Here is a 25,369-nt window from a genome sequence, read left to right on the forward strand (position 1 = left end):
GCCCGCTGCCCGCCACCCGCCACCATGCCCTCCTACACGGTCACCGTGGCCACCGGCAGCCAGTGGTTCGCTGGCACCGACGACTACATCTACCTCAGCCTGGTGGGCACCGCGGGCTGCAGCGAGAGGCACCTGCTGGACAAGGCTTTCTACAACGACTTCGAGCGCGGCGCGGTGAGGGGGCGGCGGGCGGGGGCGTCTTGGGCTATGGGGAGGGGAGGGGAAGGGAGGGGGCCGAAGAAGGACCCCGGGGCCCTCGGAGCAGCCTGCCGGCTGGGCGCTCCAGCCACCCGTCTGGGAGCCTGGGCCCGTGGAAGCGCGTCCGGGCCGTCGGGGCGGCGGGCACCTTGGTCAGGGTCTGGTCCAGGGCAAGGATCTGCTCCCCGGGGCGCAGGAGGGTCAAGGTTTGCTCTCCATTCACATCGGAGGCCGAGGCTCTGAGAGGCCCCTTCACTGGGCTCCCTCCAGGGGTGGGGTGAGAGGGGTCTGGTCAGGGACCCCCCTACACACACACACACACCCCGCCCCGCGAGTCCTCGCCCTGCGGTGGAGCCAGAGGGCACCCGGAGCAGCCGCCAGCTGTGAGAAGCGCAGGTCGGGGGTCCAGGGACCTGAGTTCCATCCGGCCCTGAGCACTAGCTCACTCTGCCCCCGCTCTGGGCCTCGGTTTCCCCAAATGTACCCGCAGATGTCTCCACACTGAGCAGCTGCCGTTTCAGGACAGGTCCCAGAGGTATTTAGAAGGAACCCGGGAACCCGGGGAGGAGAAGCCTTGCAAGGCAGCAGGGTGTGCACCAGGGGGCGTCCACCCAGTGTGAGGGCTGGGGGCGCGGGGAGGACTCCTCCTCTCCTCTCCTCGCCGGAGGCCCCGGAGCTGGAGGAGTTCAGGAAGCGAAGGGAACTGGTGTTCACGGCACCCCAGTCTGTGGGCCAGGTGCTGTGTGACGGGGCAGAGGCGGCCTCAGTGGGTAGCGGGCTCCTGCAGCTCCGGCATGAGCTCCAGCCAGGAGCGTGCGGCCAGGTCCTCCTGCGGTGCCTTCGGGGGCGCCCAGCCCGGGGGCCAGCGCATGGGCAGTGCTCGGCCAAGGGCTGCTGTGGCCGCCCCGGGGGCTGCGCGGCCCACGGAATACTGTTCCCTCCGCCACCCCAGCTCCTGAACGGGCCCAGCACATGTAGACTCCACAGAACGTCTTCTCGCCACCTCGTGCATTATAAGGCCGAACCATATAAAATTGCTCAGAGTCCATTAGGTTTGACAGACAAAACGGCAATTTCATGTGGCTCGGCCAAATACTTGCGGCTACATAGGTGAATTGTGCTTTAGGTCTGCAGGGCCTGGAGCACGTAGGTAAGAGTCCACCCCTTTCCAGGCCCAAATTCAGATGGGCTAGATTGCTGTTCGGAGCCTTAGATCCGAGCTATAGGCTGACCGGGCACTTAGCCAAGTTCAGCATACAGGGTGGGCAAATGTAGGTTTACAGTTGTGAGTACACAAAACACAGTTTATTCTTGTATTATTTATTCTTGTATTATTTCCTTTTACTGTTTGTTTATTTTGTTAATCCTCACCCGAGGATATTTTTCCCATCAAGTGGAAGGGAGAGGTAGGGGTGGGGGGTGGGGGGAGGGAGAGAAACACCCATGTGAGAGACACATGGATTGGTTGCCTCTTGAACACACCCCACCTGGGGCCAGGGATCTAACCTGCAACCCAGGTATGTACCCTTGACTGGGAATCAAACCCATGACCCTTCTATGAGCAGGCTGACGCTCTAACCACCGGCCAGGGCTGTATTGTTTCCCATAGGAACAGCTGTAAACCTACTTTTGCCCACCCTGGATTGGCCGGGCTTGAGCTCCCTTCACGGAGAGATAGGTGTTGAGTGTAAGGACCACCTCCTGGTGCCGGGTGCCCAGCCAGGGAACTGGCCTGAGAACAGGAGGGCTAACTAGCCCTCCATGTGAGACCATGGCACCTCGGTCATTTCTGAAGCACCTTCGTTTACTTGTTATTTACGGGTTCCCCACACCTCGGGGAGGAGAACAGGGTGCGGACTGCTTCCCCGTTATCAGTGGGCCGCCGTGGGCCCTGTCCTCCCGCATACGGCCCACAGCAGGGTCCTCACTGCGCAGCACCGGGCACCCCGTGTGGCTTCTCCGCAGAAGACAGTGGTGTGACCCAAACAGGCTGTTGGCAGAGGGGCGCAGCACCGTTCTGTTCCTTACCCCCTCCCTCTCTTCTGTCTTCCTACCCCTGAGAATTCATTTAAATGCCCTTGTGATTCAACACCTCAGCCCCTGTCTCAGAAGCAAATTTCAGGAGCGATTTGCATTCACATTTCCATTGGGGTGAGAGAGGGCAAGTCAGGGTGGCTGCTCCGTGCAGGGGAACCAGCTGGCTCGGAAAGCCTCTCTGATAAAAATCAGCTTTTGAGAAAGTTCCTGTTGATGCAAAGTTACTCCACACTGTCTTGCACAGCCCAGAGCGACTTCCCCATTCTCCGGCCAATGTCTCTTTAAGGACAATCTGTCCCTTTGGGGTAAAGGTGAAAGAAAAAATTAGAGGAAATACTTGCTGAGAAGATAAAGGTACCCATTTCACTCGAAAAGTGTTACAATCTTGATGGGTAATAATAGTGGCAGTAAAGACTATTTCCAGGCAACTGGTCAGTCATTTCTAGGTCATCGTCAGGTCAACACCCAACCCACCCTTGCACAATTCAGTCAGATAGCGGAGAGGATTGGGTTTTTTTCTAGATAAATTGAGTCACAGATCTCTGGCTGTTCTCCCCAGCATCCTGCACAGTGGTGTAGGCAGGACTGGGAGCTGGAGTCCTTCGCAGGTCAGATTCTCCTGGAAACAGTCCCCCTCCATTGGCCCCTCCGTGTCTGCTGGGGACAGCCCCACTGCAGACCTGAGAGCCCAGAGACTAGCCCAAGTCTGGGCCAAATTAACCAACTGGTGTGTTTCTTTCACTCTGTGGATTGAAAGTAATCCGGGTAAAGTGGTGTGACTGTAACAGATAGAACATTTCTGGGAAATCATGCTTGACCCATTTTCATTCCGTGGCAGCACTTTTAGGAAAGCTAAGCGCAATAAGTTAGCCTGGAATATATTCAGGGAGTGTAAGCAATTCTTACAATTATATATTTTTAGTGAATATTCTTATAATATATTCATGAGAAATACACTCTAGAACACCTCATTCTCAGAATATATTAATGAATAAATATTTCCTTTTGATCCTCAATCTCTATCCCCCAGTCTTTCTTCTCTGTCCCCTCTCTTCCCTACATCTGCCTCTGCTTCTTGCTTCCCTTTATTCCTCTATTCCCCACCACCCCTCAACCCCGCCCCCCCCCAATTTCTCTCTTCTCTGTTCCAATTTCTCCTTCCATTCTGGCTCCCATTTTCCTCCTGCTCACCCATTCTCCCCCTTCTAGCCCCCTTTCATCTTCTCTCTACGCAGTCTCTCCCTTGTCCACCCCTTAATCGCCCTCTCTCTCTGCTCTACATCCTCTTCCTCCCCACTCCCAGCCCCCACCAGCCCCCAAAATTGGGCACCCTAGGCTGGCTGTGTCATGGCCCTTCCCTGTCCTTGCTCTGGCAGAGATCTCTGTCGCAGCAACAGCAGGGATCTGGGCAGAGAAAATGAAACCCTCTTTAAAATGTGGATACAAAAATCAGTTGAAAACTGGCCAGCCGACACTTAGCTGAAATGTTTAAAAGAGAGTTGAGAACCACCAGTGAAATCAGCACAGTGGTCCTTCCACAAACTGCGGCTGGTGAAGGGCATGCCTCCTGGCTCCATGGCTCCCTCCAGCATCTGCTGCAGCTCCTGCCGCCTCTGCTCAGGGAGCTCCGTGCTCCAGCCGCCTCCTGCCTGAGGATCTTGCTCTCTCCTTTCCTGTAAAGGAAGGGCCCTGCCCATCCCGCTCCTCCCGCTCCCCTCCCCTCTGAAATCTTACTAAGTCCCAAAAGCTGCCTCAAATGCCATCTCCTAGGAAGCTAGTCCATGCCCTCCACCCCACCCCACGCTGCCTCTGCACACTGCATCGAGGGGGTGAGCCAGGGCTCAGAGCCAGGTCACTGGCTCCCAGTCCGGGACTTTTCCCACCACGTGGCCACAGGGAACAGTGGAGGACTGGACTGGCCACCACACAGGTGCGGACTGCAGTCATGCCACAATCACGCCAAGGCTGGCAGCTGCCTGACTTCTGGGAGCCTGTTTCCTTCTGAAAAGTGGGAACCATCCACGCAGTCACGCACACACTTTGCATTTGTTGAGGGCTGGGTTGGGGCAGCCACTGTTGATAGTGTCCGCTGTGCTGAATGGACATGAGAATTCAATGTGTCAGGGCAAACAGACAGCAGAGCAGCCACCTGGCGCTGGTGCCGCAGCGGGGGGAGTAATGTGGGGCCTTCCTAAGACTCGACTTGCGTTTGATGCTTGGGACCCCGCGGTCTCCTGGAAGCCTGACTCTGTCCTTTGTGACTGTCCAGTAGTGGCTCCCGTGGGTGCCAACGCCACAGTAGCCAGACTTCATGCCTGAAAGACTTGCTGACTTGCGGGGGCTGAACTCCTCAGATGCTTGCTCGCCTCCTGAGCACTGAGTTGGAAGCCGGGGCCAGCCAGCGAGCAGCCAGACTGGCAGGCGTATTCCTCTAACACCACCACGGCCCTGTCAGACGGCATATGGGGCCCCTGCCGTTCGCTCAGTCTGTTTATCCTGGGTGAGACTCCGAAGCCCTCTGCCAGGCCTACAGGGGCGGGTGGCAGGGGAACCTGGAGGGCCCCTCCTCCTGTGACCCCACCACAAGCTTGTTGAAGATGGCCCTGCTCTTCCCGCCCGCAGGAAAGCTGCCCCTCCTCTCCTTGTCCGTCACCACCCAGCCGGACCGCTGGTCTTGCTTCTGAGAGCCGCCCAGCCCCAGAGGCCACGAGCCCCCACTGTCCTTCGCAGTCCCAGGCGCCGGGCTCCTCCCTCCCAGGAGAGTGTCCACCAGGATGCTCCTGAGCCTGCTCCTTGGGAATGGCTGTCCTCTCCCCTGAGCCCCAGCCTTCCTGCGTCAACCCCAGGACACTTCAGCCCCTCCAGCCCCTGGAGCCACAGAAAAGCCACTTCCCCTGGAGCCACCACCCTGCCCAGACCCAGGCCAAGACCACAAGGAAGTGCCATCTCACACACACACCTGGCGCCTTGTCCTCGGGGCCCAGGCCGAGACCGCAGGGCACAGGGAGGAGGCTTCTGCTTTCTAACCACAGCGTCTGGCACCTGCAGCCGCCACAGCTTGCGAGCTGCTCACTGTGCCCAAAGCCCAGAGGTCTCTGACGACACCCAACTTCTCCTTTTACTGACAAAGTCCCTCTGGGTGCTGCTGGAGGAGAGGAGTAAGGCGCCTGGGGGCGCATGCACCATGAACAGCGTGCTCTCCACTGGCCCGACTGGCATGCTGAGAGCTCTAGGCTCTGCCGCCGAGGGAAAGCTCAGGGTTGGTGGAATCTGGTTTAGCAAGTGCCCGAGGAAGGCCTGCGTCCAGGCTTCCCACAGCCGCTGCCTTTGCCCTTCCCTCCCGCTGCCTCCAGCACCGCAGACCCGCAGGTGGTCCCACTGCCCCGCAGGTCAGGGAGCAGCCAGAGGGCAGGCACCTGCAGACACCTGGGCGCGTGACCACAGGGTGACACCCAGGCTCCGCAACCTCAGAGATCTAACCTGCCCTTTCTCCTTCACAGGTCGATTCTTACGATGTGACGGTGGATGAGGAGCTGGGCGAGATCCAGCTGATCAAAATCGAGAAGCGCAAGTACTGGCTGCACGACGACTGGTACCTGAAGTATGTCACGCTGAAGACGCCCTCCGGGGACTACATCGAGTTCCCCTGCTACCGCTGGCTCACCGGGGACGGCGAGGTGGTGCTCAGAGACGGGCGAGGTGAGCAGCGAGGCCGGCGCCCCGAGCTTCCCAAGATCGGGGCTTGCAGACCCCTTCCCAGCGAGCTGTGTCCACAGGAATATAACCAGCTGCCCCTCGTGGGGCTGCTCTGTGCCTCGAAGCACCTGCAGGAGGCGTGAACTTCCTCCCCTAACAGACCCGGCTCCCAGGGTGGAGCCCGTGGCCCCAGGCGCAGGCCAGCCATGGGGTCCCTGAGCTATAGTTCTCCAAGGGGTGACTAGGCTCCCCAGTAACAAGTGCCTCTGGGGGTACCCCTAACTGGGCAGTTCTCCAGATGCATCACTTTGCAGATCGCAGCATCGCTTTGCAGATCGCAGACACCCAGGCCCACGCTGCCCTGTGTGACGTCACAGCAGGGCCCCACCCGGAGGCTGTGGGCAGGCTGGGTCTGCAGTCACCAGCTGTTAAAGGTGAAGTCCCACTTTTTATTGAAACAGAAAAGAACCTAAAATCTGCCCCCTGAAGCAGGCCCTCACCTGTGCAGGCCCAGCCTGGCGCTGCCTCAGCAGGCCATTCTGCACAGGAGGCACAGGGCTGGCTTATGTACAGGAAGCACCCGCAGAGGGCAGCCCCGCTGCCAGCTCTCTGCACACCAGCCTCTTAGCCCGCGAGAGCACCATCCAGGCCTCGGCAGGTTCCTACCTTACTTCAAGCTGTGGCCCTTCGGTTTGCTCACACTAAACCTGGAACAATAAGTATTCCGTGCATCCCCCAGAACGAGGAGGGGCCGCTGCCTCTGTCTCTGGCGCCCTTTAGCATTTCTAGTACAATAGCTTCCAATCACTGGCTCATTTGCTCTTCACGGAAGTCACACAGAGTAGATAAAACAGGGTGATTACTGGCCCCTCCTTAGCTAAGAAAACCAAGATGAAGGAGGAAAAGGCCCCTCTACCCAGTGTTCTTAAACCACCAGGCACACCCCGTTGTTTCTGACACGGGTTTAACTTACGAAGCCAAATTCCAAGACAATGTCTGAACGGAAGGACTGGAGCTAGAAGGAGTTTTGTCCCCTGACCTCAGGAAGAGATCGCAGCCTTTGCTCTGGGGGTGGCCATGTGGCGGGAGTGTGGGTAGCACTGTGGGGCCATTGCATGCAGGAGTGCTGAGACTGGGAGCAGGCCAGGAAAATTCTCTGGCTGCTGCATCTGTTAATAAAATCAGGGCATGCCTTTGGCTTATTTTTATCTTCGTTTTTATTAGTTAATTTATATTGTGTTTTACAAAAATATCAGCCTGTGATGGAATGGAAGTTTTCAAAGTCTGGAACCCCTGACACTCAGGAACGCCGTGACTGTGCCCACTGCCGTCACCTGAAATAACAGTGACAGGGCACTTGCCCTCCGGCCTCTGCCCCTCTGTGTCCCCTGCCCCCGCCCTGAGCGCCTGCCCACTCCTGAGAGAAGAGAGACTTAGCAGCCAGCCTCAGAGGGAGGAGGAGGAGGCTCAGGTCCATTGGGATTATAAGGACGATGGCCATTGTTCCCATTTCCTGGGCAGTTCCTGGGTGCCGAGCACTGCGTGGGGGCTTTGCTGCACTCTCTCACTACATCCCACCATGACCTGAAGTAGGCACTTTATCTCCAGTTCCCTGTAAGGAAGCCAAGGCAACTGGCGCAGGTGTGTCCCTTCTAAAGCCCACACTTTAGGACACCACGTACTGCTTCAGAGTTCGGCTCCAGTCTCAGTCCTCTGAGCAGGCAGCACGGGGAATGGATAGTGTCGGCATCTGTATGTTGGCTCTTAAGTCACACGTTTGTGCAGGAGGCAGCCAATTGGGCTTTGAAACACGAGAGCAACGGGCAGCTGCTGCTATAGGGCCGCGGGGGGCTGCAGCCAGCTGTCCTGGCCGCTCTGCACGGGAGCTGCAGGGAATGGGAGCGGAAGGTTCTGAGTGGTTTAAAGAAACCCAACAAGGGACACGAAGAGGAGAGGCAGCCAGCTCTCCCCAGCGCCAGGACTCCTGCAGAGCAATGTCCTGCGGGCGAGTGGAAGGTAGAGCCTCCAGGTGGAAACCCACAGGTGGCCAGACTTGGGCACACACGGTCCCTGAGGAGGGGACAGAGTCACTGCCTGTCCCCGAAAAGCCCCCTAGGAAGCAAGCTTGGCTCGTGCACCGGGAGGGACCCGCAGGCCCTGGTGCAGGCTGCCAGCTGCTGAGCGAGCAGCAGGAGACACTGGAGTTGTCTTTTGGAAAAGGAGTGACTAGAAGCGTGGGATTTGAGTCTTGGGTTGCAAACCTACTAATTAGGTATGTGACCTTGAGTAAAGTTCAAGGGCAAAACTCTTCAACCTGCCTGAGTCCCATTTAATAAAACGGGCGTGTTCTGAGGCTTCAGTGAGATGATCCATGTGAAGCAGGGGCGGGGAGTCTGAGGGAAACCCTGGTGCAGGCCGTAATGTCATTCTTCCTTAGGCTCTTCTCACACGTGTCCTTTCCTCACAGCAAAGCTGTCCCGCGATGACCAAATTCACATTCTCAAGCAGCACAGACGCCAAGAACTGGATACACGGCAGAAACAGTACAGGTGAGTGATGACATCAGCCCGCATGGCATGGGACCCCGGTTTCCTCTGTCTCGGGGCTGTGGTATGAGATGATCCCTGCCCACAGCTTATGGCCCATCACTGCTGGTGAGTGATGACCAAGGCACCAGCCGCCTGTGGTCCCCAAGCTCCCCCCAACCACCACGCCTAGCAGAGATGGTGAAGAGAATTATGGGGAAAAGGAAACATATGTAATACTTTAATCAATAATAATAATAATAATAATAAAATCTTGGGATCGACCATACTGGCATTTAGGAGCAATGGGCAGCAACAGCTTGAATTTATCTTGATGTTCCCTCACCTCCAGTTGTAAGAATTACCCCTCACTTTTTATGTCTTCTGATAATAATCTATACTAATCAAAGGGTAATATGCTAATTAGACTGGGTCAACTGGACATCTTCCCTTCATCCTTCCGGACAAAGCCACAGTGGCAGGGGCCGAGGCAGAGGCTGTTAGGGGTGATCAGGCCAGCAGGGAAGCAGTTAGGGGCGATCAGGCAGGCATGCAGGTGAGCGGTTAGGAGCCAGCGGTCCCAGATTGCAAGAGAGATGTCTGAGGGGTCCCGGATTGGAGAGGGTGTAGGCCTGACTGAGGGACCCTCCCCACCCCCATGATGTGCACGAATTTCGTGCACCAGGCCTCTAGTTTGATTATAAAAGTGGTACATAATCCAAAACAAAATTGGCAAATCTCTAGCTAAAGATTAAGAAAAAAGAGAGGCCACAAATTATTAAAATTAGAAGAGAGGAAGCATCAATACCAACTCATAGAAATTAAAATGACTACAAGGGAATACTATGAACAACTGTATACCTACCCATCAGATAACTGAGATGAAATGGACAAATTCACAGAAAGACAGAAACTGCCAAACTGACACAATATGAAATAATCTTAATAGAACAATTATAAGCAAAGAGATTGAAGTATTAAATTTAAAACCTCCCACAAATAAAAACTCAGGCCCACATGGCTTCACTGATGAATTCTATCAAGCATATAAAAAATTAGTACCAATCTTACATAAACTCTTCCAGAAAATAGAAGAGGGAACAAGTCTTAACTCACTGTATGAGACAAGTATTATACCAAAACCAAAGACATCGCAAAAAAAGAAAACTATACACCAAGATCTCTTATGAATACAGATGCCAAGATTTTCACTAAACTCTAGCAAACCAAACCCTGTGGCACATAAAAGGCATTCTATGGTCAGGTAGGATTTATCCCAAATATGCAAGGTTGGTTTAAACATCCAAATAGAGTAAACAACTAAAAAACACGATCATCTCAATATTCACACAAGAAAGCAGGATACAAGATTATATACAAATTTCAATTGTTTATCTATATGCTAGCAACCAACAATCTGAAAATAAAAATAAGAAAACAATTCAATTTACAATAGCATCAAAAGGAATAAAATATTTATAACTAAATTTAACAAAAGTCAAGAAAACTACAAAATATTGTTGAAGATAATTAAAGACACAGACATTAGTGTGGTGAAGATCTGAGGCAGGGGGACAGGTGAAGGGTGTCAATGAGGAAAAAAAAGGAAACATCTGTAATACTTTCAACAATAAAGATAAATTTTTTTAAAAAAGATTAATGAGTAACAGTGAAAGACCTAAATTTTGTTAATGAATAAAATGATTCGTGTATCAAAAAGATCTAAAAAAGGTGAAAGAAATCTCATGCTCATGGATCAGAGGACTTAATATTGTTTAATCGGCAGTACGCCCAAAGTGATATAACACAATCCCTATCACAATCCCAGCTGACTTTTTGCAGATATTGACAAGCAGATCCTAAAATTCATATTGAAATGCAAGGAACCCAGAATAGTCAAAACAATCTAAAAAAAGAAAACAAAGTTGAAGGACTCATATTTCTCAATATCAAAATTGCTACACTGCTGCTGTAATCAAGCCAGTTGGTCAATGAAATAGAATTGGGAGTTCAGGAACAAACCCTTACATTTATGTCAATTAATTTTCAACAGAGGTAGCAAGACAACTCAGTGGAGGAAAAATGCTCTTTTCAATAAACTGAACAAGTGAATAACCACATGTAAAAGAATGAACTTGGACCTTACCTCACACCACATACATAAATTAACTTAAAATGGAAGAGCTAAAACTATAAAAGTTTGAAGAAAACATTGGTAAACCTTCATGACCTTGGATTTCACAAAGAATTTTCGATTATAGTTGACATTCAATATTATTTTATATTAGTTTCAGGGGTACAGCATAGTGGGTAGACATTTATATAACTTATGAAGTAATCCTCCCAATAAGTCTAGTACCAACCAGGCACCATGCATAGCTATTACAACATTATTGACCATATCCCTGTGCTGTACTTTACATCCTCGTGACTGTTTTGTACCCACCAATTTGTGGGTACAATCCCTTCCTCTTTTTCACCCAGCCCCCCTACCCCCTCTCATCTAGCAACCATCAATTTGTTCTCTATAGCTATAAGTCTGTTTCTGTTTTACTTGTTTGTTTACTTTGTTCTTTAGATTCCACATATAAGTGAAATAATAGGGCATTTTTCTCTCTATGTCTAACTTATTTCACTTAGCACAATACCCTCTAGATCCATTCATATTGTTGCAAATGGTAAGATGTCATTCTTTTTTATGGCCAAGTAATATTCCTTGTATATAGGTACCACATCTTCTTTATCCAGTCATCTATTCATAGGCACTTAGGTTGCTTCCATATCTTGGCTATTGTAAATAACACTGCAATGAACATAGGGGTGCATACATCTTTTCAAATTAGTGTTTTGGATAATTACCCGGCAGTGGAATTCCTGGGAGAATCCTCAAAAAATTAAAAATAGAATTACCGTGTGGCAAAGGGGTTTTAGATGTAACAAAAGCATAAGCTAAAAAGAAAAAAGATAAATTGACATCCTCAAGTTTTAAAACTTTTATACTTCAAATGATACCCTCAAGAAAATGAAAAGATAACCCACAGAATGGGATACAGTAACATGTGTTAGCAAGGATGTGGAGAAATAAGAGTCTCATATACTACTGGTGGGGATGTAAAATGGTGCAATTCCACACCTAAGCACATACCCAAGAAAAATGAAAACATATGTCCACAGAAAAACTTGTATATGAATGTTTATAGCAGCATTGTCCACAGTAGCCAAAAGGTGAATTCAACCCAAATGTTCACTAACTGATGAATATAGGTAGTATATCTATGTAATGGGATATAGTTCAGCCATAAAAGGGAATGAATACATTGACCATTCTCCAAAGAAAATGTAAGAGTGGTCAATAAGCACATGGGAGGATGCTCAACACTGTTGGTTGTCATGGCAGCAGCATGAAATACCACTTCACGTGCACTAGGATGGCTAGAACAAAAAAGGCAGATAATGGCAAGTGCTGCCAAGGATGTGGAGAAACTCATACATTGCTGGTAGAATGTAAAATGATGCAGCCACTTTGGAAACTAGTTTGGCAGTCCCCCCAAATCTTAAACAGAGTTACCATATGACCTAGGAATTCTGTTCCTAGGTAACTACACAGAGTAATGAAAACATATTTCTACACATAAAATTTGTACAAAGTATTCATAGCAATATATTCATAATTACCCCAAAGAGGAAACAACCTAAATTCCATTAGCTGATGAATGGATAAACAACATGTGGTCCATTCATGCAATGGAATATTATTTAGAATTAAAAAATAATGTATTATCTACTTAAATAAAAACCATGGGTGGTGTTCATCACGACCATCAGAATCTCAACCAAGCGAAAGGAAGTCAGTCCTGCAGGGGTTGTCTTGGCAATGGCTGCACCCTTCCCCGAGGTGTTTCCGGTGAAGGTGGGGTTTGAGTCAGGAACCCGCCCTCAGAGCTTGGACCCACTGAATCCTGGGTCGCTTTGCCAAGGGCTGCGCCCTCCCCAGCTGTTTCCCGTGTGGCCTGAGGGAAGAACCCACCCTCAGAGCACCAGGAGCGCCCAGCAGCAGTCAGTCCTGGGTTGCTGAGGTGGAGGCCACGGCGTGGTAGAACTCTGGGTCTGGCCCAACAGGGGGCATGGCCGACCTTCAAACCAGACCCTCACAGTAGAAAGGAGGGAGCCCCATTCCTCACAGAATCCGCTGTTGGATAGCTTGCTGTCAGTGGCCTGCCAGCCAGGAACCCCATTCCCCTGCACCCCGGACCCTTACAGGAGGGAGGAGGGAGCCCCTTTCCTCACAGAATCGACAGGTGGCCAGTTTGCTAACTAATTCCCTTTTTAAAAAAATATATTTTATTGACTTTTTACAGAGAGGAAGGGAGAGAGATAGAGAGTTAGAAACATCGATGAGAGAGAAACATCGATCAGCTGCCTCCTGCACATCTCCCACTGGGGATATGCCCGCAACCAAGGTACATGCCCTTGACTGGAATCGAACCGGGACCCTTGAGTCCGCAGGCCGACACTCTATCCACTGAGCCAAACCAGTTAGGGCAATTAATTCCCTTTCAATGTGCATGAATTTCGTGCACCTGGCTACTAGTGGTTATATACTTAACCATGCATGAACCTCAACAACATTCTTCTAAATGAAAAAGTCATTTACAAAAGACCACATATTGCCTAAATCTGCTTATATGAAATGTCCAAATAGCCAAATTTCTGGACACAGATTAATAGATTAGTGGTTCCCTAGGGCTGGAAGTTGGAGATGGGGGATGGGGAATGACTGTCAATGGGTACAAGGTTTCTGTTTGAGATGAAAATATTCCAAAATTAGATTCTGGTGATGGATGCGCAACTCTGTAGATATACTAAAAACCTCTTAATTGGATAATTTTAAGGCACGAATTTTATGGTATGTAAATTATTTCCCAATAAATCTGCTTTAAAATCATAATAATAATACATGCTTTAGAGTGCTCCTATCGAAACTGGTGGTGTGGGCGGTACCCAGCCCCTCCATATGTTTGATGGGTCATTGTGGAGTTTTGAGCAAACAAGGTGTTTATTCCCCAGGTTTCCTCAGCCCACACCTGTTAGTGTCTATATCAAGGCTTTTTTCATTTAGTTTCCTGCTTCAGCCCCTGGAGACTTTTGGGTAAGAGACTCCTCCCAAGAGAGAGTGGGAGGCAGCGTGCTGAGGGTCAGCATGGTTACTGGCTGGAGTGGCCTGGTGGGGCGATGGCTGTTACACTTCCCTGCATGTTCCTCCATCGTTTAGCTTCTCACCAGGAACATGTAGTATTTCAAGGGTTTTTAATTCAGTAAAGCCAAGGAAGGGGAATAACACGGAAGCAGGGAAATAGCTGTAATTTACCCATTTTCACTCTGACCCTTTGGGATTGCACTATGTACATAATCGGCAGCCTCCTTTTTCCTCTTAAAGATATAGCAGGAACATTTCCCCCACAGTTTAAAAACCTTATCACAAAGATTATTCTAGGTTTTATATAATACCCCATTGTATGGATGCACCGTAATCTACTTAAACACCAGTCTAACTGGGCACTTCGGAAGTTTCTGATGTTTTTCTTCTAAACAATGTGAAAACCTTTGTGTGGAACTTTGGTGCATTTTAAGTATTTTCCTCAGGATAGGTGCCCAGAAATAAAGTCACTAAAGCAAGTTGTGTAAGTTATGAGTACATGTGGACAAATTTTTCTTTCAAAATCTTTGACCAGTTTTCACTGACAGAGGACAGGTGTCCAATTTCACCGATTCTGGCCACAGCTGGGCAGCCTCTCTTTTAACTTTTCTAATTTGTAGAGGTGTCTCTCATCTCTTAGCTCCTGCCCTCCCCGCTCCCAGGGACCCAGCAGTGGTGCTGTCATATGGTCCAGAAGTCCCCGCTGGTTGCCCAGATCCATAAAAACTTACATTTTCATGAAACATAATTTAAAAAATGAGCAACAAGGCCACGCATGGATACGTGATGTATACAGAGGGCACGGGCAGTTGTGGTGCCAGGCTACTGGGCAGCCACAGAAGGGGAGAGAGAGGAGAAGACATTGGAGTCTACTTCACACCATTCAGAAAACTCAGTTTCGGGTTGAATAGGCTTAAGTGTTAAAGGCAAAACTATAAGATTTTTAGAGTACAGGAGGTTATTCTTCCTGGCCTCCAGTTAAAAAGATTTTTCAAAAAAGACTCAAAATGCACTAATCATAAAGGAAAAGATTAATGTCATCTAGCTTATGAGGAGGAACTTCTGTTCACTGAAAGACACCATGAAAGGTGAGAAGACAATTCACAGAATGGTGGGCAAGAATTATGATTTATAATATATCAGTGACCCCTACAAGTCTACAAGAAGAAGGTTATCGATTCAGTAGAAAATAGGCAAGCAATTTGAGTACTCACCATACAAAATATGAGGAGCAAATATACAAAAACAGTGCTCAGCCTCATTCAGAACCAAGGGAATCAAAGGTAAGATGGCGATGAAGATCTATTAATTAGATCCCTAGTATCACTACCCCTACTATACACACACACACACACACACACACACACACACACACACACACCAGATGGGCAAGACTGAAACTTGACAATACCCGAATGTTAACGAAGTGGTTGGGTGGGAAGACATTGCTGCAGGATGGCAACTCATAGGTCCAATTCTCTTGGGAAAAACTGGGTTAAAAAGCAGTTAACCCTGGTCCATTATCACAGCACTTCTCAGGATCCTCAATGCCTATGTGAAAAAAAAATCCTTTTTGAAAAATAACTTTGCAATATCTAATAAAATTGAAACTACGTTATACTCTATGACCCAGACATTCTGTTCCTGGATCCAATCTGTATGCCTGTGTTCCTGGGTACATGCACACAGATGTCCACAGCAGCATTACTCATGAGAGCCGGCAAATGGGAGCCCCCCAGTGCCCATCAACAGCAGGACAGAAAAATAGTGATCATTCTACCCACAAGGAATCAGCGAACCGCTGCTGCGCAGAGCAACATGGGCAGAACTCACAGCTACAGTGTGGAGAGTAAATAGAAGCCAGACACAACAAGTCTGGCCAGTCCGTAAGGCCTGCAGGTACACTGTCTAGGGAACCTTGTACAGCAGAGGAACAAAAAGCTTTCCCTGCTTCCCTCCCTTCAACCACCCGTGGCAAAGCCCCACGGTGAGCGCCCCACCTGCTTTGGCCTGTGGAAGGAAGGAGTCCTAGACTGAGATGACGTTAAACAGCTTCCAGAGAATCAGGCTAGTTTGCATCTTGTTAGGTGAATGGGCAGCCAGTCTTATCAGCTCCACACTAATTCAGACTAAGATATTAATGACTTGATACCCTAGCCCAGTGGTTCTCAACCTTCCTAATGCCGCGACCCTTTAATACAGTTCCTCATGTTGTGGTGACCCCCAATTTCATCGTTACAAATTGAACATAATTAAAGCATAGTGATTAATCACAAAAACAACATGTAATTATATATGTGTTTTCCAATGGTCTTAGGCGACCCCTGTGAAAGGATCGTTCAACCCCCAAAGGGGTCGAGACCCACAGGTTGAGAACCGCTGCCCTAGTCTTACAGGCATTTGCTTAACCCAGTATTCTCCAGTGTGCCCTAGAGTGTTGGTCCCACGGTAAAACATGTTTGGAAACTGTTTACCACACACCCCTCTTGTGGGTTCACCATTGCACAGGCAGTGAGCATCCTGAGAAGTGCTGTGATAATGGACCAGGGTTAATGCTTTTTAATCCAGTTGTTCCCAGGAGAATGGGACCTGTGAGTTACCATCCTGCAGAAGGGGTGCTGTGTGGAGCACCCTTTGGGAATCACCTCTTGGCCAGGGAGCAGTGGTCCACTGGGGTTTTCACAGCAATGGGCTTTGGCAGGCTCTAGGGAGGTGGGTTTTCTGGCGAGATAGTTTGCCCCTTTCATGGATCTAATCCTCATTTTTTTCTTCCTCCTTCCACTAATTTGTCCTTTTCATGCCCTCCCCTCCCCACCTCTGTTTCCGTTCAGGAAACACAGCTTTGCACTGTCTGCACAATCTTGGAGTTCCTCTTTCACATGTTTTAGGCGGCCAGATTAGTGTTTGGAAGTAAAGTAACAACTAGGAGGAGTCTCTACCATGCGAGAAAGCCAGCGAGCCCAGCTGGCCCTCATCGTTCAGCCAGCCAGGCGGGGAGATGGAGGAGCCGGCACAGGCCATTCCTCACCGCCTGCTCTCTCACTGTGACTTTATGTACCTGGGTGGCACCCACACACACTCACAGCAACGTATAGTGTAGGGTTTTAATCGGCACCAGCTAATCTAATCATGCTGTGCCTTACCTTTTTTCACTCATAATTCTATTTTAAAGAGCAACCAGTTGACACGGTCAGGCGTCACCCATTATTTTAGCTTCTGTATGCCATCCTATGAATACACCGCCATGCTCCCCCATCTCCTGCTGTGGACGTGTGGGCTCTCTTACTTTCTGGCTGTTACAAGCCATGCTTCAGTGAGCTTCCTCATCATCTCCCAGTGCTCTCATGGAAGAGTGACTCCAGGGAGCATTCCTAGAAGTAGACTTGCAGGGCCGTAGACCACATTTTAAGTTCTCTAGATACTGCCAATTGTTTTCTAAGGGGTTCCTGCCAATTGTCGCCACAGCAGCTGTTTCTGAGGGTCGCCCTTGCCCTACATCTTGGACACACTTTGCACCTTGAGACATTTTCATTCTTGTCAATCTAATGTGTGAGATATTGTCTCATTGCTTCCTTCCTCCTTAAATAGCCACATATGTCTGTCCTCATATGAATATATCATAACTTATTCAGCCACTCCCTATGGTTAGACACCCAGCCTGTTTCCCTGTGTACATTTGCTCTTGTTTTTGATGTCACAAATGGTGCTGCCAGAAGCAGACTTGTGCCAACGTCCTGATTTGCTGGTGTGCCGGGGTTCTTGTTCCAGCATCTAGAAGGGTTCAGCAATCTGGAGAAGGTTGTGTGTAGATTAAATAGGAGTCCAGAGACGAAATATAATTTTGAAAGGCATTTGGGCGTCAGAGGAGCCTAGTTTAAAGGAAACTAAGATCTCCTTAGTCTCAGGACCCCATGCTTTTTATTAACACAATTTGTCCTGAGGCGAGGCAGAGATATACACTTCAAAGGGTACACACAAGCATTGTCAGAATTAGGGAATTAGCCTACAGCTGTTCAGGTGTTTGGCCAGAAGGAGGCAATAACATGTAGATTAAGATGCCCTGAGCTGTCTGGCAGCCAAGCAATCATCCCTTTTCAGGTTTGGGGAAATGCCCTCAGCCATTCCCAACAGGTGACTACATGTGTGACTCAACCCTGTTGAGTCCCCAAGTTCCATCAACCTTTTGATGAAACTCTTGAAATTATGACATGCTGGAATTGGCTTCCGGCACTGGTGCTGTCACTGCCGTCATGAGTAGCCAGAATCAGCACTTTCATTTTAACATTTATTTTTATTAAATTCATTGGGTGACATTGGTCATCAGGATCATATAGGTTTCAAGTGTACATGTCTATGATACATGATTGCATGTGTGTCCACTACCCAAAGCAATTTTCATTTTAAGAAATACTGACAGCCCTGGCCAGTGTGGCCCAGTTGGTTGAGTGTCTCCCTTGCACTGAAAGGTTGCACATGCCAGGGTCATGGACTTGGCCCTGGTGAGGGGCCTGCAGGAGGCAGCCTATTGATGTTTCTCTCTCACATCAATGTTTCTCTCTTCTCTCCCTCCCTCTCCCTCTAAAAATTTATTTTAAAATCTTTTAAAAAAAGAAATACGGACAAAAGTTATGTTCCAAAATTGTATAATTTTCAGTCCCACCAATTGTCTATGAAACTATGCTTTTACCCATACTTTTGCCAAAAGTTGGTGACATTGGTCTTTTACATTTTGACGATCTGAAACTCCCTGAGACCCACTGCCTCCCCTGCACAGGGAGCTGGGGCTCTCCGCCTCGCCTCCGCTGGGCACTGCCTAGGGAATGGAGCGTGGCTTCCCTCTGGCCTGTGCACAGCGTTATCATTCGTCTGCCATGGCTTTTCTCTCGGGGATTTTAGTTCTTTCTTTTCTAAACTACGCATATTGTTTTCTTTATAACTGTTGGGTTTCTTGCTTTGCTTAAGAAGGCCCTCCCACCCCAAAGTTACATAAATACTAGATTTTTGTCTATTACTTTTATAATTTTGTTGTTATTTTTTAAACAGTAGGCCTTTATTTCATCTGCCATGTATTTGTACATATGGTGTGAAGTAGGGGCCAAAGGTCTCGGTCTCATTTATTACCTAATACATCCCTCCCTACTGCCCCGGGCCACACCCACGTAGCCAGTTCCTGGGCTCAGCCCCACTTGTAGCCCCTGACCTCGTGGCCTATGGAAGTTGTTGATCTCTCTGTGCCTCAACCCCCACAGTCTGTGAAATGGATGAAATAATAGTCCTGCCAAAACCGGTTTGGCTCAGTGGATAGAGCGTCGGCCTGCGGACTGAAAGGTCCCGGGTTCGATTCCGGTCAAGGGCATGTACCTGGGTTGCGGGCACATCCCCAGTAGGAGATGTGCAGGAGGCAGCTGATTGATGTTTCTCTCTCATTGATGTTTCTAACTCTCTATCTCTCTCCCTTCCTCTCTGTAAAAAATGAATAAAATATATTTTTAAAAAAATAGTCCTGCCTCACAGGGTTTGTGAGAGAATTAAATAGGTTAAACCACGAAAACACATAGAAACGGTATTTGGCGCATAGAAAGCACACAGTAAGTATTAGCTACGTCGGTATTATAGTCACATATTTTCTTGGGTCTGCTTCTGGACTCTGTGTGTTACTTTATTTTTTTATGCCACAGCCCAGCATCATTTTTTATTGTCATATCTTTCTAATATATGTTACTAATTGCTTTGTTATTTCACCGTTTTTTAAAAGATTTTCATGATGGGAACTGTTCTGGGTTACACGTAGATTGTCATGTGCTGGCATTTTAGTGACAGTCCATCTGTCCACCTAGGACCAGTGTGTCCTGCCACCCGTCGAGATCTCCTGTGATGTCCTTCAACAGAATTTACAGTTTTCTTCATGCGGTTCTTTCTCCTTTCAAGTTACTTTGTAGCCGGGAAACTATAGCTTGCACAGTTCTGAGTGTGGTGTTTTTCTGTTTGTAAATAAGTATTGCTGCATAAAGATAAATTACTGGTTTTTAAATGTTTACCTTGTATTGACACCTTACTAAACTCTTCTATTGGCAGTCATCATTTTAATGAGTCTCTTTAGTTACCTAGTTGTTTGATCATATTACTCAAGTGATGATAATTTTGTCTTTTATTTTCCACTAGAGGCCTGGTGCACAAAATCGTGCACTGGGGGCGTGGTCCCTCAGCCTGGCCTGTGCCCTCTCGCAGTCCGGGAGCCCTCAGGGGATGTCTGACTGACACCCATGGGGAGCGGGCCTAAGCCGGCAGTCGGACATCTTTAGCGCTGCCACAGAGGCAGGGGAGGCTCCTGCCACTGCCACTGTGCTTGCCAGCCATGAGCCTGGCTTCTGGCTGAGCAGCACTCCCCCTGTGGGAGCACACTGACCACCAGGGGCAGCTCCTGCATTGAGCGTCTGCCCCCTGGTGGTCAGTGCACATCATAGCCACCAGTCATTCTGCCATTCATTCGATTTGCCTATTAGCATTTGATTATATAGGATTATATAGGATGATATACACCACTGATACATTGTTCTCATTGTGTAGCTGAAATTCCCCAAAACAAGTAATAATAGTAATGATGAACATTCTCTCTGGGTCTTGATTTTTGATAAAATACCTTTGATATTTTTGTTTATTTATTTGTTTGCTTGTTTAAGATTAGACTTGTTCTTGTTTTCAGATGAATACTCTCACTATATTTAGGAGCTTCTCGGTTCATTCTAATTTCATTTTGTCTGGCTGAACTTGTTCAATGAATTTCCTCTGGACGGCTATGTACTTGCCCCACACCCACCTACTCTCCTGCCCTTCTTCCAGAAGCTTTTGAGCTTGTGGGAGCATCTCTCTCTTGTCTCTCTCCCTTCATCCTCCCTCCTCCCTTCTCAACCCCCATCTCTCTCTCCTCTCTCTCTCTCTCTCTCTCTCTCTCTCTCTCTCTCTCTCACTCTCCAACACTTTGAAAAATAATCAGTATATATCTAGGTAGCCTTTTTCTGCCAGGACTTACTCAGAAAACAGAACATGCTCTGCGACATGTTTGCTCTAAGAGAGACCACAGGTGGGTGTGGGGCAAGCGCATGTCCTTTCTGTACCTGTGACTCTGAGAGGCTTCCGGGCCAGCACCACCATGAGAAACAGGAGAGGTTTTTGTGACGGTAAAAGGGACTCAGAATTTAATAACCAAAATCTCAAGTTTTACTTTCCTCTCATAAGAGAGATGTAAAAGGAAGGAGAATTAGGGATGTAAATGGAAGAGCTGGAATCTCAGGATGTAGACTTGGGCGTTTAAATAACTATAAGATCATGCTCCCTGCCCTGAGGAAACAGATAGGGTTTGTTTGTTAGGTTTTGTTTTTCTCTATAAACAAGAAGAAAATTCAAATTTCAAAAAACCACCCAAACGTCCAGTGCTGTGGGGTAAGTTTCAAGGGCACTGGGATCTGAGAACGTTGGCTGGGAAGGTGCATGGCCTGTGGTAGGGGACCTGCTGTGATTATAAAATCCCTGCACCTGCTGTGGCAGCTCTCTGTGCCCGTGGGAGCGGCAGGCTCACTTAGCCACCCGCTGCCGCCGAACCTACCTACCACGCAGGCGTCACCACTGTGACCACCGCACACAGTTCAGGGTGCGCTGAGCCGCTGGTGGGACCGTGGACGCCCAGGTCAGGCCTGGCAGGGCAGCCACAGGTGCCCACCAAGGCCGCTCTGTGCCAGGAGAGCACTGGGAGGCCTCGCTGCTCAGAGCCCCCTCTTCTGATGTTTTCTTTCAACCCCTTTACACAGTGTGCAGGCCCCTGGCTGTAAGCGCAGTCTCGGGTTCAGGGCCTCAGGCCCCCCGGGTGATGCTCAGCACAGTGGCTGTGGGGGACCTGGGGAGGGGGTGCAGTACCTTGCTGGACACACAGCAGCTGTCATGTGTTGGCCTGGGGTGGGCATGTGCTCAGGCACAGGGGAGTCTCGTGCTGAGGCGCTTACTCCACGCTCTTCTCCTTTCGCCTGTCAGGTGGATGGAGTGGAACCCTGGGTTCCCCTTGAGTATCGACGCCAAGTGCCACAGGGATTTGCCTCGTGACATCCAGTTTGATAGTGAGAAAGGCGTGGACTTCGTTCTGAACTACTCGAAAGCGTAAGTCTAGGCGGGCTCCCGACATCGGGCAGCTCCTCGGTGGCCAGGGCTGCGAGGGGGTTAGGGAGCAGCTCAGCCCGGCATCTCCTCCCAATGCCTTTGATGGGGTCTTGGTCATAGAGTGGGTTCACGACGCACAGTCGCAGGGTACCCTGTATGAAAAGTTACAACCGGAAGACTCCCGACACTAAACGGAGCTGTTTCAGCCCAAAGCGGGTTCTTTGATTGGAATGCCCGGCCCCACCCACGTCTCATCCTCTCCACAGCCAGCTCCAGGCTCTCCCCTAGGGGGCAGGGCTCTGCCGTCAGAGCGGCCACCAGGCCCCACTCCCTGGAGTTACTTTTAAATTTTTGTTTACACTTTATTAAATATTTTATTTTATTGCAGAAAATAATATAGTTTCTACATTTCTTTTTTTATTTATTTTGTTAATCTTTATTGTTGAAAATATTACATATGTCCTCTTTTTCCCCCCATTGACCCCTTATAATCCGCCCCTACTCCCCACCCCAGGCCTTCACCACATTGTTGTGAAGTTATGCATATATGCAGACAAGTTCTTTGGTTGATATCTTCCCACCCACCCACCCACTCACCCCGCTTTCCCTCTGAGATTCGACACTTTGTTCCATGCTTCTGTGTCTCTGGATCTATTTTGTTTGTCAGTTTATTTTGTTCATTAGATTCCACATGTGAGTTAGATCATGTGATGCTTGTCTTTCTCTGACTGGCTTATTTCACTCAGCATAATACTCTCCAGGTCCCTCCATGCTGTCTCAAAGGATAAGAGATCCTTCTTTTTTACAGCTGTGTAGTATTCCATGGTGTAAATGTACACAGCTTTTTATCCACTCATCTACTGATGGGCACTTGGGCTGTTTCCAGATCTTAGCTATTGTAAATTGTGCTGCTTAGAGGTACATATGTCCTTTCTGACTGGTGTTTCAGGTTTATTAGGATATATTCCTAGAAGTGGGATCATTGGGTCAAATGGCAGTTCCATATTTAATTTCTTGAGGAAATTCCATACTGTTTTCCATAATGGCTCCACCAGTCTGCATTCCCACCAGCAGTGCACGAGGGTTCCCTTTTCTCCACATCCTCTCCACCACTTGTCATTGGTTGATTTGTTGATAGCAGCCGTTCTGATAGGTGTGAGGTGATACCTCATTGTCGTTTTAATTTGCATCTGTCTGATGATCAGTGACTTTGAGCATTTTCTCATGTGTCTCTTGGCATCTGTATGTCCCCTTTGGAGAAGTGTCTGTTTAGGTCCTTTGTCCTCACCCTCTCTGGTGTTATCTCACTATGGGGCCCAGGAAGGCTTCACAGCAGGGCATCTGGCCTGGCCTTGCTCCTGGCCAAGCAGACACAGAGAAGTGGGGCAAGGATGCTGGGGCAGAGAGTACCATATGCAAAGTCAGGACATGGCTGGGCTTGCTCACAAAAACAGGTGAGTTGTGAAATTTCTCGATGGCATCGAAGGAGGAGCATCTTACGTGTTTACTCACTGCTCACTGTTTGCGGTCTGAAGCGTGATTGCAGGCGGCTAGCAGGCTGATAAGGGAGTGTCCTCTTTAAGGGAAATGGAGAAAGAGAGCTTCCTTCCCAGCAGAACAGGGCAGTACAGAAATGTGACTGAGTTTGGGAGCATGGACCAGCCTTGTGGCAGGATGAGGGTGTTCGGACCCTCACCCACTATGCGTTTCCCATCCGATGAGATTGGATGGGTAGCTCCTTGGAGGGACACCTTCTCCCTCACCCAGACCCCAGTCACCTTCCTGAAAAGGCAGGTGAGTGGCTGCTCACGAAATTTTGTGTTGGCCCTTTAAGAGGGTCTCTGAATTTCCAGCTATCTCTAGCAGGCAGCAACCCTGCTGCTTTCCACAGCCAGATGTTATGTGGGCACCGTTCTCAGTTCTGGTGCCCTGGGATGGGGAGCCCAGCTTGGGGTTCCATCCGGGGTTCTTTTGTCCAGACCCCACCACACGGGCGGGGGGGGGGGCCCAAGACCATGTGGTTAAACCCCCTAATGGTCTGATGGGGAAAGGGCACCAAACCTGTGCCTGGCAGCCTACTCTGCACTGAAGGTTCCTGGTAGAATCCACAGACCCAGGGCCTGCTCTGTGTCCTGAGGCTTATGCCACAGCAGTGTCATTCTGCCCATGGCTAAGCGCAGTCCTGACTGTGCAGAATTGGAACTGTGGCTGAGGTCACCAAAAAGGCTTTCCACATTGGGCCTCTGCCTCTGGGCAGCCGGTTTCCACAGCGCTTCTGAGTAACTGCAATGACCCGTTTCCTCCGAGCCACCTGCTCTGCCTGGGTCAAGGCCAGCCTTCCTCAGTAAGCTTTACGCCCTGCCTTGCCCCCGCCCCCACCTCCCCAAACAGCAAAACCGAAATGGAAAATGAAGAAGTTGTTAGGAGGGAAGGAGCAGGGGACGTAGAGGAAACGAGAGCGCCTGCCTCCCCCAGGCCGGGCCAGCAGCTCGGTGTACCTGGCCCTGCTGTGTCCTGGCTGTATGACCTCGAACAAGCTGGGTGCCCTCTCTTGGCGCAGCTTCCTCTTTTCCCAATAACAGATCTTTAAGTCCCTTGTATCAAGTTGTCTGTAAGTACACAGAAATATTTATCTCCAGAGACCATGCAAATATTTTCCTCCTAACTCCCCTTCTTCCTGGATCTGAAGCTTCCGCTGAGCACGGCCACACCCACCCTGTTCCCAGTTCAGAGGCCCAGCTGGAGAGACTGTGACCACTCCCAGGGGGGAATGGCTGGACTGTGGACTGTGACTCACCCCCGGTTCCCCACAGGGTGCAGTGTCCAGCACCTCTTTCCTGGCACCATCAGGCACTAGGCCAACCTCAGGGCAGTGGGGACCGTAGGGACTTGGACAGGCCTCCCCTTCCCAGAAACAAGTCCTTTCCACACTCAGACTGACACTGGATGCCACGGGAGATTTGTTCCTCTAGCTTAACAAGGGCTTCTGTACCCAGGGATTTACTAACAGGGAAGCTAGAAGAAGGTGGCGAGGGAAGTGGTAAGGCCTTCCTGGGCCTCAGCAGCCTGCCTACTGGAGTGGAGGCTGCAACAAGCATGGGTGTCAGACAAGAAAGGGTGTAGGACAGGCATGAGTGTAGGACAAGCATGGATGTAGGACAAGCATGGGTATAGGACGAGCATGGGTGTAGGACAAGCATGGGTGTAGGACAAGCATGGATGTAGGACGAGCATGGGTGTAGGACAAGCATGAGTGTAGGACGAGCATGGGTGTAGGACAAACATGGGTATAGGACAAGCATGGGTGTAGGACGAGCATGGGTGTAGGACGAGCATGGGTGTAGGACAAGAAAGGGTGTAGGACAAGCATGGATATAGGACAAGCATGGGTGTAGGACAAGCATGAGTGTAGGACGAGCATGGGTGTAGGACAAACATGGGTATAGGACAAGCATGGGTGTAGGACAAGCAATGGGTATAGGACAAGCAATGGGTATAGGACAAGCATGGGTGTAGGAAGAGCATGGGTGTAGGACGAGCATGGGTGTAGGACAAGCATGGGTGTAGG

General features: G+C 49.5%; 1 protein-coding gene across 1 annotated transcript in view; it reads left to right on the forward strand.

The window, feature by feature from the left end:
• Window positions 1-6: 6 nt before the first annotated feature.
• The window catches only part of ALOX5 (arachidonate 5-lipoxygenase), a 46,132-nt gene continuing 20,769 nt past the window's right edge, over window positions 7-25,369 (forward strand). The window contains exons 1-4 of the mRNA XM_006097542.3: window positions 7-174; window positions 5,736-5,934; window positions 8,399-8,480; window positions 21,679-21,801. Coding sequence (XP_006097604.1) covers window positions 25-174; window positions 5,736-5,934; window positions 8,399-8,480; window positions 21,679-21,801 — 554 coding nt within the window. The 5' untranslated portion in view covers window positions 7-24. The remainder of the gene's footprint in view (window positions 175-5,735; window positions 5,935-8,398; window positions 8,481-21,678; window positions 21,802-25,369) is intronic.

This window comes from Myotis lucifugus, unplaced genomic scaffold, assembly GCF_000147115.1.
Source record: "Myotis lucifugus unplaced genomic scaffold, Myoluc2.0 scaffold_206, whole genome shotgun sequence".
NCBI lineage: Eukaryota > Metazoa > Chordata > Mammalia > Chiroptera > Vespertilionidae > Myotis > Myotis lucifugus.